Source organism: Archocentrus centrarchus, chromosome 14 (assembly GCF_007364275.1).
Source record: "Archocentrus centrarchus isolate MPI-CPG fArcCen1 chromosome 14, fArcCen1, whole genome shotgun sequence".
NCBI lineage: Eukaryota > Metazoa > Chordata > Actinopteri > Cichliformes > Cichlidae > Archocentrus > Archocentrus centrarchus.
The window spans coordinates 20,286,898-20,304,938 of NC_044359.1; the positions used below are offsets into that span (position 1 = coordinate 20,286,898).

General features: G+C 41.2%; 1 protein-coding gene across 1 annotated transcript; it reads left to right on the plus strand.

Moving 5' to 3' along the window:
• Positions 1 to 90: 90 nt before the first annotated feature.
• On the plus strand, positions 91 to 17,727 carry abcg4a (ATP-binding cassette, sub-family G (WHITE), member 4a). Its single transcript, XM_030746400.1, has 16 exons — positions 91 to 193; positions 1,861 to 2,363; positions 4,731 to 4,968; positions 9,753 to 9,870; positions 10,002 to 10,134; positions 10,221 to 10,271; positions 10,884 to 11,029; positions 11,112 to 11,235; positions 11,447 to 11,561; positions 11,647 to 11,786; positions 13,280 to 13,378; positions 13,504 to 13,672; positions 13,757 to 13,857; positions 13,946 to 14,104; positions 16,213 to 16,331; positions 16,479 to 17,727. Exons 3-16 carry the CDS (start codon positions 4,740 to 4,742, stop codon positions 16,702 to 16,704), a joined length of 1,929 nt encoding a protein of 642 aa, XP_030602260.1. The 5' UTR covers positions 91 to 193; positions 1,861 to 2,363; positions 4,731 to 4,739; the 3' UTR covers positions 16,705 to 17,727.
• The last annotated feature ends 314 nt before the right edge of the window (positions 17,728 to 18,041 follow it).

Here is an 18,041-nt window from a genome sequence, read left to right on the forward strand (position 1 = left end):
GGGTGGACTTACTTGAAGTCATGCTGTGCATCCCGCAGGCTCCGCAGAGCTCCTAGCAGCGCGCCTCCCTTTACCATAGTGCTGGAATAGGACTTGGAAGGCTCGTTAGACTGCTCATTCTCCACAGACACTTCGACGGAGAGAAATCCAGAACCTGCACACAAAGCAGTTGACTTGTGATACAAGATGTGATGTATAACTACAAAAGATTAACTTCTTTAAAATGTACCTTCATCCTTGTCTGTAAGAGTGCCACATATCAGCACCAGGAAAAAGCCAACAGAGAGCAGAGCAGATGTTCTTAGCGCCATTGTGAGTGATCTTTTCCCTCGGATGTGCGTCTAACAACAGATCACCTCACTACTTATAGTATGCCTAACCCACATTTGTAAGCATACTCCAGTCCCAGGTACTCCCATAGTCACGGTGTGACTTTAAGATAAGATTGTTGAGGTAACATATTGCATTCACACTGAAGTGCTTTTATGTGGAAATCAGTCATGGTTAATGTGTGCTTTATAAATAAACAGTGTAATCGCTGAAGTTACATTACATGATTCATTATCTGCCCCGTGCCTGTGGGATTTTCTTTCAGATGGTTTGTTTGCAAAGTGAAGTGTATTCTACAGAGAATGTAAGGAAAAAATTTTTTTCCTTAAGGCAAATATTATAATATGCAACGAAGATTTTTATCTTGGTTGTGACCCAGTGTGACGCAAGTCTTATCAGATGAGCTTGGATAAAGTCATATAACACATTAATAGAAGCCTAAAAACAAAGGATTCAAGTATGTTTTGTAAAGTGACTTGCCTCCATCACACCAAGGGTGAGTTACAGAGAAATCAGAGAGAAGAAACACAGTGCAAACCTGCTGATTTAGGCCTAAACCAGTGTAATGCTTTACCGTCTGTCAAAAAATATGATTCCTCCTGGTTGATAACGTTAGCAAAAGTAAGGAGATGAATCTCGCAGAGCGATGGGTTGGTGTGCTGAAATTGCTCGTGTGGTCACAAGAGAGTGAGAGTTCGTTTAAAATTAGTCTGATTAAGAGGCAGGTGCGATTGGCTAAAAATGGTTTTGATTTCCTCTCAGGGGTGATGTAAGGCATGTAGGGCCCGCTTGAACGCGAGTAACCCCGTCTGTTTTACCGAAAATAACCCGGGCACTGCAGCATCAGCACCAGGCAGCTGCGCAGGTGCGGCCTTTAAAGAGACAGAGGAGTTTGAAGTCTTCGTGTTTACTCCAAGTGTACAGCAACGGAGCCAAACCTGATCATGTGTATCAGCTTTGTGTGAGAAGATGGATTATGGGTATTATATGGGTATATAAACCGCCCAAAGTAACCCACAGAGCAGAAATCAACACTTTTTAAAATAAAATTTGCGATCAGAGAGACCATTTTAATCAAGGATGCTCAAGCAGTACGTGTGATATGAATAAATTTAATGAACTGTATATGAGTTTCCACTTTAAGTTCAGTGTCCCAGCTTTAAAACCCTACAATATGTTTAAAATGATTTGGAAATTTGTTCATTATTAATTAGCCTGACTATAGACTATTACTTTCATAATCTGTTCCTTTATGTCCCAGTGGGACTTTATTCATCAAAAAAACACGAGGTCAGGATGACGATTTGATCTGTAAAAACCAAAACACTGCTTCCCCCACTAGCATCTTTCCAGCAACGCCCTGCATCCCAGACCGGCGTGCGCACCACACAGACGCACTAACCGGTGAGAGGATAACGGCGGCTGCTCTATCGAGCTGTAGCTGATGCTGCTGAAGCATCTGCAGCACTGTTTGGTTGGGGGTTTGTGCGTGTGTGTTGTGTGTGTGTGCGTGTGCGTATGTGATTCCAGATGTCAGCGATTGAAGATCGGCATCTACACCGCTGCGGGAGATGTGTGTGAGTTTAGGCCGTTTCGATGCGAGTTCAGGACGGACGGATTTCATGAAAGGAACAGTCTTTGCGAGGGAAAACATGAGAGGCATCCTGCTCCCCTGACGATTCTCCGGGATGCAGTCATAGTCTGAGGCCGGACATGATTTTAATCTCAGGGGTTGCTGTAGTGGATGCGGGATGATGTGCGCCGCACCCCGAGCGATATTGATAAGGGGAACACAGCTCGGTCCTTCATTGCCCCACAGCCGATCTGTATTTTTGCTGGACTGTGGCGCACAGTGATCATCTTGATTTATTTATTTTTTATTATTATTTATTGATGTTTTTCCTCGGCTGGGACTGTTTGGGAGACCTTCTGATGTGGAAGGACTGGGCTGGTATGCCTGAAGGGATCAACTGAGCACTGTTGCGCTCACCCGGAGGGAAACCAGGGCTGCTCACCTGGTCATTTCAACACAAGTATGTCAAATGTTTTGCTTGTGTGGGTGTGCATGTGCAATGAAACACTGTATTTATAGGAATGACCGGTAAAGCCACATTTACTGCAAATATGTCCTCAGATCATACTAATGTATGACTCATATACTAAAAAAAAAAAAAAAAAAAGTCACTTCTGCTCTGTTATTTGCTAAATAGTGTAATTGGCTTTCAACCGTTTGCCGTTAACAGGTGCTTTTTGGAGAACTGTGAGCATCCCTCACCAGTGACAAGCCACTGCAGGGCACAGAATCCATACACCATTGCAATGCTATACATTATAATAATAATCACATCCTATCCCACTATATAGGAGACTTCTTCTATGGCTGCCTGTGCTCACATGTCCTGTCTTTAGGGCCGCACATGCTAAAACATGGAGGCCTTCCTCTGACTGAGAGGCCATTAAAGTCTGTCAGGGTTTTACAACGCTCATATGCAGGCTCGTAATGGAAAGTCAGTAATGGCGGGATGATCAATAGAAGCCATGGTCAATCTTCATCACCGGCCATCCTTTATGTGTGGATATTTTATTACACATACAGTAGGTCATGGGTAGCAGACACTGGCTCAGAGTACTACTGCAAGCACTGCAAGGCTTGCATGACAGCAGGGGATGTTTGTAGCCTATACAGTATATATGTAAACAGTTTGGATTTTTACATACTTGTTCCATAATGTTTTCTAATATATTTTCACATTTAACTCAAATTACTACAGTAGATATATTTCTGGTCTGAGTGGTGTCATGTCAGTCTTTGGTGGTTCATGAGGATGGATATGCCAGTAATGATGGATAAGTGGATGATCTTGCATTGTTTCTGTGTATACTTATAATGTGCCGGTTATTTGCATCTGCCCAGGATGGTAAAAACAGTCCTAATGGTGCATATTAATAATTATTATGCCAGTTTCAGACCTGCATAACTAAGCCCCCCCCCCCAAGTATTTAAAAATTATTTGGGCAGAATTCTGTCATTTTGTATGTTAGTTTTGTTCTTTTAAAGTTAGATACTAATAAGACTTTTATATTTTAAAGAAAACTGATTTTATACAAATAGTACAAACTTGCTAATGCATTCTGTATTACAAAACACACACCAACCCACTCAGTTAGGGCACTCTGTGAAGATATATTTGGATGAGTTTATTTTTTTAAACATTTGTCAGTAATGGCGTTTGAGTCACTTGACAAGTAAAAATGGAATGGACACTCTTTATGGCGTGATCTTGTGTTTAAAAAGCAGTTTACTTTATTCTCAAACACACGGCCATATTGGCCAAATTACCGGTCCACTATCCCCCTTAAAGTTTACGTTTACGGGACACTTCTCTTTGTAGAAATAGAAACATTAAATCCCAGTTTCCACATTAGTCTGAATAAGCCTAAAGCACACGCCAATGCAAGTAATCCACAATTTTGGACAATATCAAACAAATTTTATACAAGCCTGGTGCTTAAACATAGTCATTATTGATCAAAAAGTATCTACATCATTGTTTTGATTGTGCATTCTAAACTATATTCATCCATGTACACAATAGTACTTTAATAACTTTAAGATGATGCTTAACTTGCATGCAGTTAATTTAAAGCTTCATAAAGGGCCATAAACCTTTAACTGACAACACAAGGCTCTTTAATTGTAGCTGGAGCACTGATCCAAACCAGGCCACTTAATTAACTCCTTAAGTCATTTGAATTAGGCACATCATCCCCTAAGTTAATTCAGTTTAGTTCAAATAGAAATTTCAGCGCGTTAGAAGCGATTGACTTTTGCTTGATTAATGAAATAACTGTAATATAATTTTGTTTACACTTCCAACAGGCTGCTTTGACTAAGGGTAAATTTGTGTGAATCAGCAGTACTGCAAGTGTGCTGCAGGACTGAAACCAGATCCCAACTCCTCACACTCTGAATCGCATTCCCCTAAAAGAGCCAGTCTATAGAATAAACTGTAATCAAATCAAGTCCAGCACCTAGTTTTAGGATGATGCCTGCAGTTAAGCTTAAAATCCTTCCTGGAACACACCCTTATGTCCACACCTCTGCTGAAGCTATAAAATCAGTCTGTTCACTACCTAGAAAATAACTCAAATGAATGAAATGTATTCTTTACTGGCCAAGGTTTCACTTAATCTGGTTAAAAGGGTGTCTGTAAAACAGTTTGCATTACAGACATGATTCATTAACCTTTTACATTTCATGTTCTCAAATGCACTTGGAGTTGTGATGTTTCTTTGATGTTTTATCAGGGGAACCTGTTTCTAACCTACATAAAACCTTAAAGATATGAGACACTATTCCTTTTGAAGCAGAGACTGACATGTCTCTCTCTCCATTGCAGCCTTTCAGCATGGCTGAGAAGACGATTGAGCAGGGCTCGGTCAGCATCCCCATGGAGGAGACCAAACTTCATGGTGGAACACCTCAGGAGGCGCCACTGCTTACCCACCTGAAGAAAGTGGAGAACCACATCACTGAGGCTCAGCGCTTCTCCCACCTCCCACGCCGCTCTGCTGTGGACCTGGAGTTCAATGAGCTTTCGTACACCATCCGGGAGGGTCCCTGGTGGAGGAGGAGAGGTACGGCAAGCTCGTTTCACATAGTAACCGTGATGGATGAGCAAGCAAACATCACCTATGACGATCAATATGTGGAGCACAGAAATCTCAAGGGAGGCATTTAAAAGTCTTTGTGACATTTAAGAAAAGAGTTTTTCTTGTTTTTACTTTCTGTTACCCTTCTCCATTATTCTGTCACAACCCAGTTGTCTCACACACACTCGCACGCACACACGCGCGCACACACACACACACACACAGATCTCGACCATGTTGTAGCAGCCAGTGTGCCTGCAAGCTTTGCTGTGCTCAGCACAGTTTAGACATAGTAAATAATTTACACTTGCAGGTTGGCACATTGCTTGCGTCTCTTTTGTGGCGATGGCGAGTCAAGCCCATGATTGAGCTGCTTGTGAAACACGAACAGCATCTAAACTCCCCGCCCTCATTCCCGATGAGCCTCCAGCCTTTGGTCATCTCTACTTGTCAAATAAACCACCCTCTACAAACGGTTCAGTTTCAGTGCTCTTGTAATACTCTACATACTCAAGAGGGTGGGGGGGGGGCTTCAGAGGAATCCTTTATTTACATTAGGCATATGTTACCCTAAGAAAGTCTCTACGTGATGCATTGCAGGTTGTGCTATTTTCAGGCTTGTGTAATATTGATGCGCATTATGAAAGCCTAGCAGAGGAGTATTGTGAAAACCTGAATTCATGGAGAGTATTAACAAGGAGGAAAGAGGAACAGCAAGGGTCCTTTGAGCTTGGATCAATAATCCAGCTTTTGTTTGTGCACTGAAGCACGTGTTTGTCGAGACTAGTCTTATTAAAATCGGCCTGTGGTTTGCTTTTGTTGTCTCTCTTGGGCGGCACTGGGTGGGGGGTGGGGGGTTACCTGCCTCAGCTCATCAGCCTGATGATGTGTGAACAGAAACTGTCTCTCCGTCCATCAGCTTTTACAAATTAAGTGGTGCCATTAATAAAGAGGCTCTCCTGTCATCTCACGCCTTATACTGGACCTGTTCAGTCTTTAACTAACAAGCTACACCTAACTTTATAATCAAGTCAAGTCAAGTTTATTTATAAAGCACATTTAAAACAACGACGTTGACCAAAGTGCTGTACAAGATCTGTAACCCCAAGGACTATACTAAATAAAAATAAAAATATATAAATAAATAAATAAAATAATAAAATAAAAATAAATAAATAAAAACATTAAGAACAATAAATAACATAAGAAAATTAAAAATTAAAACGTTTAAAACAAGTACCATAATCAGTGAGGCGTTTAAGTGTGACCCATGGCCATTTACCCAGCTAAACTCAGAGCTGCTTCTCTCTGATCAGAGCTGTAAAGAAGGTGTAACCACACAGAGCTTAGAACTGTCATCCTGTTGTGTGCTTTCATAGTCAGTGACTATTGCCTGTCTGAAAAATACATAGTTTTCTATAATTCCTCCTGAATTACATGTTGCAGAGCAGAAAAGAGGAGAAAAAGGAAGGCATGCAGCATCAACTGTGAGCTTTGAGACCGTGACATCAGTTGTATTTAATGTGTTTTAGTCTTTTGGTTAGTGACGCATCACTTATGAGTAATCTCCTAAAATGTCTGTGACGAGCAGGAAGCAGAAGAGCTTGTAATGCAGTAAATGTAGAGTTGTTTCTGTTTACTGTAAGACACTGGGGGAAGGTGATGCATGAGCTGTCCCCTGTCTGCATTTGTTATTGTGGGCCCTTTTTCATGAGGTCGGTTATTTATCGCTGCAAGGATGAAGCTACTGTGACCTCTTTTCATGTTGGGGATATTCTCCTCCCAGGGGAGATAACTGGTGAAACACTAGCCCACACTTAAGAGGGGAGGGAGGGAGAGTAGGAAATGTTTACATGCCCCTAGGCAATTTACTGTGAGTTGCTCATCGCATCTGCACTGATCATCTGTGAGTAGCCAAAGGAGAGTTGTCTTTATTTTTTCATATATTTACAGCTTACTTATTGAATGGTGCACTTCCTGGACCATTCTCCCTTTTGAGCTCATCTCAGTGCACATAAAAGCTCAATTCTGAGAGGGAAGTCGTGCACCCTGCTTCATCGCTAACATTGTCTTGCAGAATGGTTATGGACATTTTTGATGAGTGTTAATCAAATATGAAAATTAAATTCTGTGCATGATGTCTGTATGATCATATGAGGGTAAATCAGAGGCCCCAGAGTCACTCTGTGTATTTGCTGGATGAAGACTACTAAAATATAGTGATTCCAGTCCTTTTTGTTTCATTTTCATTTTCCGCCTTGTAGAATGACACAGGCTGGACAATTCACTCCAAATGGTTCCCTGCAGTTTAACAGAGCTGTTTCTTCCATTACACAGTCTGAAAATGGGGAAATGAGGCTGTGAAGTCAGAAAAGACTTAAACTTCTATCACTCTTTCTTCGTTTCTTGTTGAGGCCTGTGGCTCTCTGATGCATTAGCTTTCACTAGTAGCCTGTAGCACACCCACGTCTCTGAGTGAAGTGTCAGCTGTATTGTGGACAGCCTAGATATCAGGTTTTGACAGGGAAGAGGAATGCATGCAATAAAAGGTTTGTGTCTCTTGTTTTGCTGCGTTTTTTAAAATCATTTTTGTGCCTCATGTGTATGCAAATGCTATAGAAGTATAAATTAACGAAGCACACCTAAACAAGCATGTTATCTGTCATGTGAACATCATAGTGCATTCTATTATTCTGTTGTGATGAAATGCATTGTTTCTCCAAGAAGGCAGAGTTTGAGCAGACACTTCCTTTAAAGTTAGAATGAAATTAGATAAAATGGAAAACATTTTGTGGAGAAAAAAATGTTTATTGGAAAAGATCTTCCTACTGTAAAAACTGACTGTCATGAGCTTCAACTTTAGGCATGTGATGACCACACCTGATGTTATTCACCTTCTTTGACATTGCCTATGAGATCAGGCTTTAGTCACTCGGTGAACACCGGAGTGAACAGTGAGGTGAGCCACATAATCTATGGCTCTCATGGCACTGGGTTATGTCCCTGCAGTCCCACACAGATAAGGCCATTATCATGCAAGACTTATAGCGCCAGGTTAGATCATCAGTATGCACCACATGCCATGGCATCACTGCCTCTCTGGCAGCAAGTAGCTCTGCTGTCTGAGTGGAGACTGTCTGATGTTCTAGCACTGAAGGGAGGGGGGGGGGGGGCACTACTTTTAGGCTACTTAACTCAGAAGGCTGGCAGCTGTGCTGCTGAGACCCTAATTACACAGCTCAAGACAGGAAAATGTGTCCATACAGACACTGGAGAAACGGGTAAGGCAAAGAGACATGCGTCAAAAGGCGGGGTACTTAAAGCCTCTTCTGACATTCACTTTAGAAAAGATTTCAGATTTTCTGTCAGCTCTTAAACTGGTTGTTTTTGCTGTTCTCGAAGAAAAGCAAAGGTTAAAGAAGTGCATCATTAAAGCCTGAGTTATCTTCATTTGCAAGCTACACCACAGCAAGGGAGTGCATGGGAGTAATGACTGGTTTTTCTGTTGGTGTTAGTAAGGACATCATCTTAGATATTTCTGTAGTTTTCTTTTTTTTTTCTTTCTTTAGTTTTTTTCACAGTACTGCTTCGATGTGCACAAAGTAAACATGGTGAAATGTTTTTTTTTACACCCATATGCTACCCCCTGCAGGTATCAGACCCTCTTAGAACTAAGCTAAGCTAAAGTTCTTTTTGTCCATGCTTTGAAGTAAACAGTACGTGTTTTCACCTTTAATTACTTCATATTATACCTTAGCTTTTAATTCTTTTTGTTTTCATATATTTGCAATTAAAGTTTTTTTTCTTGAATTTGTATTTTATTGTTCATCTTTCTTTTAAGGCAGCATGGAGGTGCGGTGGTTAGCACTGTTGTCTCACAGCGAGATGTCTCAGTTTGAATCCACCTTGGCCTGGGCCTTTCTGTGTGGAGTTTGCATGTTCTCCCCGTGTTTGTGTGGGTTTTCTCTGGGTTCTCCGGTTTTCTCCCACAGTCCAAAGACAGGCAGTTAGTGGGGTTAAGTTAATTGGTGATTCTAAATTGCCCATAGGTGTGAATGGTTGTCTGTTGCTCTGCGTTAGCCCTGCGACAGGCTGGCGACCTGTACAGGGTGTACCCTGTCTGTTGCCCTATGACACCTGGAATAGTCTCCATTTGCTCCATTTGCAGAGACCGGATATCAGATTGAACCAGAACTGCTGTTCCACCTGTTTCCCTGTCGAAAGGTTAAAAAGGTGTTTACAAAAAGTGGTTAAAAAATGACTGAGGGGATGGGTCACGACACTTTACTTTTGCATCATTTTACAGTAAAAAGAACGCAGAATATAAACACACCAAAAGTTTATTTCATGTTTTTCTCTCTTTATTGAATGGACCACATACATTCAATAAATTACAGTACTTATACTCAGCACCCTGTTCTAAAAGCTTTAAACTATCTGTTTGTCAAATAAAAAGCATTCAGACTGACTCTGACATTTCCCAAGGCTATTATTTTGAATCTTACAAATAAGCTCACTTTAATTCATTTTCCTGTTTTGCTTTGGAGCATTTATTTTCAATCTTTGCTCCTTTTTTTAATTTTTTTTTTTTTTTTTTTTTTACTACAGTTTATTAGTCATTCTCTTTGCATGAGAAATGCTCACATTAGACTTCATAACTTTTGGCCTAAAAACATCAATATTAACTTTGGAGTAGAGCTTCAAAGAATAAATGATAAGATTAATCACAGGAATATAAATAACACAGCTTTTTCTCCCCTTATCATCAGGCTACAAAGCCCTCCTGAAGTGTCTGTCTGGAAGATTCAACAGCAGAGAGCTGATTGGCATCATGGGCCCTTCTGGAGCCGGGAAGTCCACACTGATGAATATTTTGGCGGGGTACAGGTGAGCCCTGAAACTCCTAAGTGGAAAATCTTCTCCTGTGTAATCTTTTTTTTTTCCCCCACTTAATTTAATGATATATGCATGATAAGGTCTCTGTCATGCTTAGAAGCTGATATTTTGTTTGGAAACAGGGAGACCGGCATGAAAGGTACGATCCTGGTGAACGGCCGACCGAGGGATTTAAGGACTTTCAGGAAAATGTCCTGCTACATCATGCAGGATGATATGCTGCTGCCACACCTCACTGCGAGAGAGGCCATGATGGTGAGGTCATTAAAAAAAATAAATTCTTAACACCCCGTTGAATCCTAATGTTCAGTAATGAGTGCTGAGTCCTATCTGTCTTTCAGGTTTCAGCCAATCTGAAGCTGAATGAGAGCATGCAGGTCAAAAAAGAGCTTGTGAGTCTGAGTTTCTGTATCATGTGCAGAAATAACTGGCAGCCGGGGATGGGGAAATTAATATAAATTGGTCTAGCTACAGAGATTTTTCCGTGTCATTCATACAAATATTTCAGAGGTAATTGTCAGTAAAATTGCAAATGAATGAGGAGGATTTACTTTATGGTAATTTTGATTTACATAATTTTTGTACCAGCGTAAAAACATAACTTTATTTTTAATTCACCACTTTAAACTGAAACACTTCCAGAGTAATGAGAATATACGCCAAGAGGGAGGGCATCAACCTAATAGTCACCTGATATGATGGAAATCACATGGCATTGGTGGCCTATAGTATCCCAGCTAAACTAAACTTCATTATCACATGGGAGCCAGTATACTTGTCTGATCAGCATCAAACAGCATTGAGGACAGCGAGACGCTGTACGCTGATGGCAGTCATAGCTGATGATCACTATCTTGTCTGTAGTGAAATCCTTCTGCTGCACATCACAGCACACATCCATATTTGGCTTTAAGGTTACATCGCTTTCATATTGCCCGCCTCTATTTTTAGCTCCGAGTAAGTGTGCCATGGTGTTCCAACACTTCTCTTTGTTTGCATTTAAGGTGGATGAGATCCTGACGGCTCTGGGCCTTCAGGAGTGCGCTCAGACACGCACCATCTCTCTCTCCGGGGGCCAGTGTAAAAGACTGGCCATCGCCCTGGAGCTGGTCAACAATCCACCTGTCATGTTCTTTGATGAGCCCACCAGGTAGGATGTCACTCACGTGGTGTAAATCTGTGTGATTTTAATTTAAATGCTAACTAAATAGTCTTTCTGTTTCCCCTCCCAGTGGTCTGGACAGCGCATCCTGCTTCCAGGTCGTTTCCCTCATGAAGTCCTTGGCTCAGGGAGGACGGACAATCATCTGTACCATTCATCAGCCCAGTGCCAAGCTCTTTGAGATGTTTGATAAGGTAACTTGAGTGCTTTTACTCCTGGGTATATCTAACCACCCATTAGCTGCAGCTCAGGCTCAGAAATGACATGTTTGCAAGTTTCATTTTATGCAGCTGAAGCAGGGCAGCAGTCGATATCCGGCCCTGTTGTTTTGATGGTTGTTGATGTATTGTTCAGGGAGTCATCGGGTTTGAAACTATGTTGATTACTCTGTTCTTCATTCACCAGCTGTACATCCTAAGTCAGGGTCAGTGCATATACAAGGGCACAGTCCCTTACCTCATCCCTTATCTGAAGAACCTGGGCCTCCACTGCCCGACATATCACAATCCAGCTGATTTTAGTAAGTTGATTACAAGTGTATGTCCATGCTTACCTTTTTTTATTTGTGCATTTTGTTCTCATTATCTTTCCTTCTCTCTTCCCAGTCATTGAGGTGGCATCAGGGGAATATGGAGACCTGAACCCAGTGCTGTTTGAGGCAGTCCAGGGTGGACTGTGCTCAGAGGAGGGCAAGAAGAACTCCAGGGACAAAACTGACTCCTCCTGTCCCTCTCAGTGTCACAGTGTAAGTAATATCAGGCCTTTAACACAGCACATGCACTTCTGTGTCTTGTACAGGAGTAAATAATAAAGCATGACCTCTGAAAATGCCTGCCTTTACTCATTTCAAAGAACTGTTCATTTCTAGGAAAATGCATAAAATCTTGTGTGTTGTTCTCTGTGGTTTCTAGAGGATTAAATGCACTCATTATTGACATCTACATCTACTACCAAATAGATGCAGGCAACATGTTTCAAAACTACAAAGCCACAGTAAAATAGAAATGATAAGTGATACACGTATAAAATAAATTTCAGTAAATTAGTGCTGTTGGCTGTATTTCACCCCAAATATTCAAATTACTTCCGGCTGAATGTGAACCTAAAAATGTTGCTATGACAGCCAATAACAAAAAACATCCATTAGCTATACCCCGGGGTTAAAAAAAAAATAGTCCTTTCCTTTTCACATTAATACCTTTTTAAAAGAGTTTGAATTTTTCAGCCCTAATCCACTCCATTGATTTGTCTCCTCAGTCTCTATAAGCTGTCTTCTCACTTTGTCTTTCCCAGACTTATAAGGTAATAAGAGCATCAGCAAAATCCTAGAACCGTGACTATAAACCACCCACAGTTGTGTGCTTTACTGTCAGCCCTATTTAATGCATACTGCAGTTGTGCCATGCTGCTCCCTCAAACACAGTGAGGTCATTGATTTTTAACTGTTTTTCATGGTTATGCACTTATTGCCCATCCGACTGAGTCAGAAAACGAATGCCACTATTGTATATGTCCTTTAAATAAAACTACAGCCAGTAGGGTTTTAATTTAGATCAGCACAGGAAGTGGAGTTCTGAGTTTGAACATGGTCCAGTGAAGGGACCGTGTGGAGTTTGCGAGCCCTCCACATGTTTCCAGCTTACTCTGGTTTCTTCATCAAAAACATACTGGGTTAATTCTCCTGTCACTGTGCCGTTCATCAAGGCACTGGCTTACATGAAGAGTTGGCCCCTGGGTGCCCACTGCTCCCAATAATAATAATAATTAGGATGGGTTAAATGCAGAGAACATGTTCCTCTGTGGAGATGGATAAAGATATCCTTATAGTATTTACACTTCCATTTTTGTGCGGATTAAACAAACAAGTTATAGACCATTTATCAGCTGTAGCCTAACATTCAACAGACACACAGACAGGGCGCCTGGGTGGCTTAGTGGTGAAGCCGGCGACCACATACACACACCATGTTGCGGTGCAGGCGGCGCAGGTTTGCGTCCCGGCCCGTCGCCAATTTGCCCGCGTGTCTTTCCCCCATTTCCTGTCACTCTCCACTGTAGACAAAAGCTGCTGTGGCCAAAAAACAGGCAGGCATCAGGCTGTGGTGTATTTTAAACACTTTGAATGTTGTTTAAAAAACACCAGGAATTAGTGCTACATGTTATCATTTTAACCATGAATATAAGGATTTCAGAAATGAATACATAACTGACTCTCTTTGCTCTGTTGTTTTTGCACAGGACACAGGAACCCTTGAGAAGCATAGCTTCGCCACCAGTACATTCACACAATTTTGCATCCTCTTCAAAAGAACCTTCATTACGATATGCAGGGACATGGTACAACATTTACTCTGCAAATATCTACAAATCCTACTTTCATTTTTCTTTTCTTTTTTTTTTTAATTCTTGCAGGCAGTCGCAGGCTTTTGAGCTGTAGTTTTTCTTTCCATTTTTTTTCCAAGGTGCTGACCCACCTTAGGGTGATGTCCCATCTGTCCATTGGAGTGCTGATTGGCCTGCTTTATCTCAAAATTGGAAATGATGCCAGCAAGGTTTTCAACAACACTGGCTTCCTCTTCTTCTCTATGCTGTTCCTCATGTTTGCTGCCCTGATGCCCACAGTGCTAACCTGTAAGACGCTAAGTCTAGGAAGAGATTGCAAAATGTTTATCTGTTAGAAATGGAAAGTCTTTTAATGCTGCTGTTGTTCCACAGTTCCTCTAGAGATGTCTGTGTTTATGAGAGAACATCTTAACTACTGGTACAGCCTGAAGGCCTATTACTTGGCCAAAACCATGGCTGACATACCGTTTCAGGTAGTATTTCAGTTTTTAAAACGTTTCATGGTTTGTGCATGCATGAGGTACAGTTTAAACTAATGGCAGGAAAAAATCTCCTTCACAGGTGATTTGCCCGATCATGTACTGTAGCATAGTGTACTGGATGACAGAACAACCTGCAGAGGCAGGTCGCTACCTGCTCTTTATGGCCTTGTCTACATCCACAGCCCTGGTGGCGCAATCACTTGGTCTGCTTATAGGAGCTGCATCCACATCTCTGCAGGTAGGCAGATGCACATACCTCAACCTCTTTCTGCAGCAGCTGTTTTGAGCCTGCAGTATTTGCACCTGATTTTACATAAAAATACATAAAATATGTAAAGATTTATGGCTTAGACTGAACAAGGCATTTCCACAAAAGAATAAAAGTACGCTAAAAGAAAAAATGAATTAGCTGCTGCAATTATTTTATATACACAGAAGGCTTTATGCTTTCTACGTGTTTGCACATCCATGACTTTGGGATATCATAAACAGGAAGCCAACTGTGGTCAGTTCTGCAACTCAGGACCTCCAGATCATATGTGCACGCTGAGTGTCTGCTTTCCAGTAAAGTCAAAGGCATTTGTGTGTGGGATTTTCATGTTTTGCTGCTGGACTGTCTCTACAGAGAAAGCTATTTGAAATAAATTGTCTCAGCTAATACAGCAGTTTTGTTATTGCAGCAGTTGGTGGTTTTTAAGCTGTTGCACATGAACTCTGAACAATGTTGTGAATATCAGATGTGGGCATTGTCTTAAATGACTATTCTCACGTGTAGCACACAGCAAGAGATTGTGCGTGTCAGAGTAGCTGTTGCTACTGGTAATAATTTGTTTGGATGTAGGCGGAGGTGGACAACCTTTATCAAAATGGGAGAAAAAATAATCCCTAGAATCCGGGTTTTCTTGTGAAAATTTTGTGTGTTCTTGGCAAGCTTGCTTTCTTTATCCTAGCAAGTCTACATTTAGGAATGATAGATCTTCCACTTTGAAACAAAGCTGAGGTTGGTGCTTCTGTGAAGGCTTATGTAGTTGGTGGGGCAAAGCTACAGCACCTGCTGCGTGGTTAGTAAATTTCTGCAAATTGCTGTCTGGTTATTAAACGACAGTGTTTCACATTTTTATTTTGGCATTTTTTTTCAATGAAAAAGATGCAGTATGTGAATATGCAAAGCAGTTAATTTGTGGGTACTTAGCTAAAAACACCCTGATAGAGTTGATAGCTGAGATTTACTGTCATGTAATTACTAAATTATTACATTTTCAAAAAAGCTTGTAGTTTGAGGCTACATTAGCCACAATGAGCATAAAATAATGCAGTGCAATATAATACAAAAACAAAAAATGTGTTTATGTCTCATCCACTATTTCTAATGAAAGTTCCACAATATAAAAGACCATATTTTGCATCCCACAAAGTTGATTCAGTTCATCTGGACACAGCGTTTTCAGTAGTACAAACATTTCATCCCTTATCCAAGTGACTTCTTCAGTTTCAGCTGACTGCTGGTTTCCCAATCTTATAAACAGTACAGTTGCACAATGATCAAAGTCAGCACTATTGCCTAACAATGAGCCACAAGATCAGTTTCATGAACATTAATATACATATAGTCATGGCTGCTGGTCAACCCCTCCTCAGTTTAGAGATGGTTGTTCCCCTTTTATATAAATAGCCTTCCTAACTCCCCACACAAACCAGTGCTCATCCATGTCCAGGCTGTGCACATCCTTGTCACTGAGAATGGCCACTAGCCTGTAGGTGTAAATAGCTTGCAGAGTCCTGGCTTGATTAAGTAGCTCTTCTGTGTGAGTGTATCTTTCACCATCTTACAATGCTGTTATTGCAGCCATTCGCCAATTCTCTGTGAATAGTACAGGTGGGCACTGAGCAGGGGTCATGATGATTTGCATATAGACAATCATGAAACTGACCTTGTGGCTCAATGTTAGGCAATGGTGCTGGTTTTCATTGTTATGCAACCGTACTGTTTATAAGGTTGGGGAAATCTGCAGTCAGCTGAGACTAAAGAAATCACTTAGGTGAGTGATGAAATGTTTCTCTCACTGAAAACGTTGTGTCCAGATGAACTGAATCGACTTTCCTTACCTGGATTATTGAGGATGCATCAAGACCATGTTTTATAGAAAAACTGACCACTATGACCAAACAGCGGCTGGTGATAATGCAAACTTTATATGATAACTAAGTCTCTGAAACCGCATTCTGTGAAACAGGTCAGTTTTTATCTTTCTTTCTTTAATATAGAATGCAGCACTTTTTTATGTTTGTTTGCAAAGTATTTAATTGAATTTTCGGTATGATTTTTGCTGCTAATTTATTCCACAGGTGGCAACATTTGTGGGTCCGGTCACAGCCATACCTGTCCTCCTTTTCTCGGGTTTCTTTGTCAATTTTGACACCATTCCCAAATACCTACAGTGGAGCTCTTATGTCTCCTATGTCAGGTATGTCAGCTACTTTTTACCGTCCAAATAATTTCTAATGTTACTGAACAGAAATATCAGTCTTTTACTAAACTGACTTTGGTTATTGGTTACTGTGGTTTGGCCATCTACAGTTTAAAATGATTTTCTTTAATGGTCCACTTTCAGGTATGGCTTTGAGGGGGTGATACTCTCTATTTATGGGATGAACCGGTCTGAGCTTGAGTGTCCGGATGCTGCGTGTAAGTTTCAGAAGCCAGAAGAGGTCTTGCAGCTGCTGGATGTGGAGGACGCAAAGCTTTATGTGGACTTCATGGTGCTGGGCGTTTTCTTCCTGATCCTCAGACTTGCCACTTACCTGGTTCTGCGCTACAAAGTCAAGTCAGAGCGTTAAGACGCCCAGAGGCACAATGCTGACGGCTATAGATGCTCATGAATATTCCACAAGTGTGAGATAGCAAGAAAACCTATAGTCTCTCTTCTTCAGTTTCAGCATTACAAAAATCGAGCACTCACAATCACACAATGCCGTCCTGCACCATTACCTAAACTGTACAGTATGGCACAGATTGAAGACGTCTGTTATATAAGAAAATGAAACGTTTAGACTGGGAAGTGTTGTTCCCCTGCCCACCATTATTGTCTGCCAGATAATGGTATTTCTAAGTGAGCATTACCTTTACCTTTAATAAATAAAATAAAAATATTGTGTATTGGCACCATGAATGGACAGAACATCCCCCATCCCCTCAAAAATATCAGAAAGCATGTTTTATCAAACTGAGAAATTTGGAAAGTGTCTGTAACTTGGAGCTCCTTAATCCAGTGCCTAACAGGTATTTCAAGGCCCACATCAGAATCCACTTAATTGACACATAGAACAGCACCTATCAAGATGACCCTGAAACAAAGTTTCAATTTGGATCCCCTGTTATTGCCACCAGAAAAGTGGAAAATCTTTTTGTGCGGCTCATCTTTCTCTCCTGTAGGGGAATCTTGTCCAGGTATCCTTACCAAAATGCTCAACATGATAACTTGTCTTTATGGAATAGAAACCGACTGCCAGTGGATGACTCTCCTCGCTGTCTGTCTTCAGCGAGCATAACTTTCGCAGGCCTTCTGCCCTAATGCTGATGGCGATGGGACACTTCGCCTTGGATGAAGAGCTTGTGAATATGTTAAGCAATGTGTCTTATACAAAGACTGATATGGATTTGCCCTGCAGCCAGACCTATGACTCCTTTCTTGCTCAACATGTTTGCTTCTTCCATAACCCAGGAAGCATTGAGTGAACTGGAAGCAACCTATGTGAAAGCAAGTAAGCCGTTTGGAGCCTGATGCAGAGGCCTGTCTTCATTGCAGACAGAATAGCATTTTAGGTGGAGTGCAATAGCATATATTATTGCTAAAAATATTAAAAAAGAAAATGTTTGTCTAATCAGTGTCGCTCTTTTGACACAGTTCTTTGAAATGCTTGTTTCCACTCGTATGGCTCTTTAGCTGCCTCCTCCCTGAGCTGCAAAAGGAAGTACCCTCATCCTTTCCTCCTCTTTCTCTCTGCTTTGCTGATGTCTGACAGATGCGTGTTGTTCAAAAACAATGCTAGATACTTGAAATGCTGGCTGGGCAGTTTTTGTGCCTCTGAACTAGAATGAGTTGATTTTTCTCTGCTTTCTTGTTTGCACATACACTACACCTTATATCTATATACATATTGTTCTCTCTCTCTCT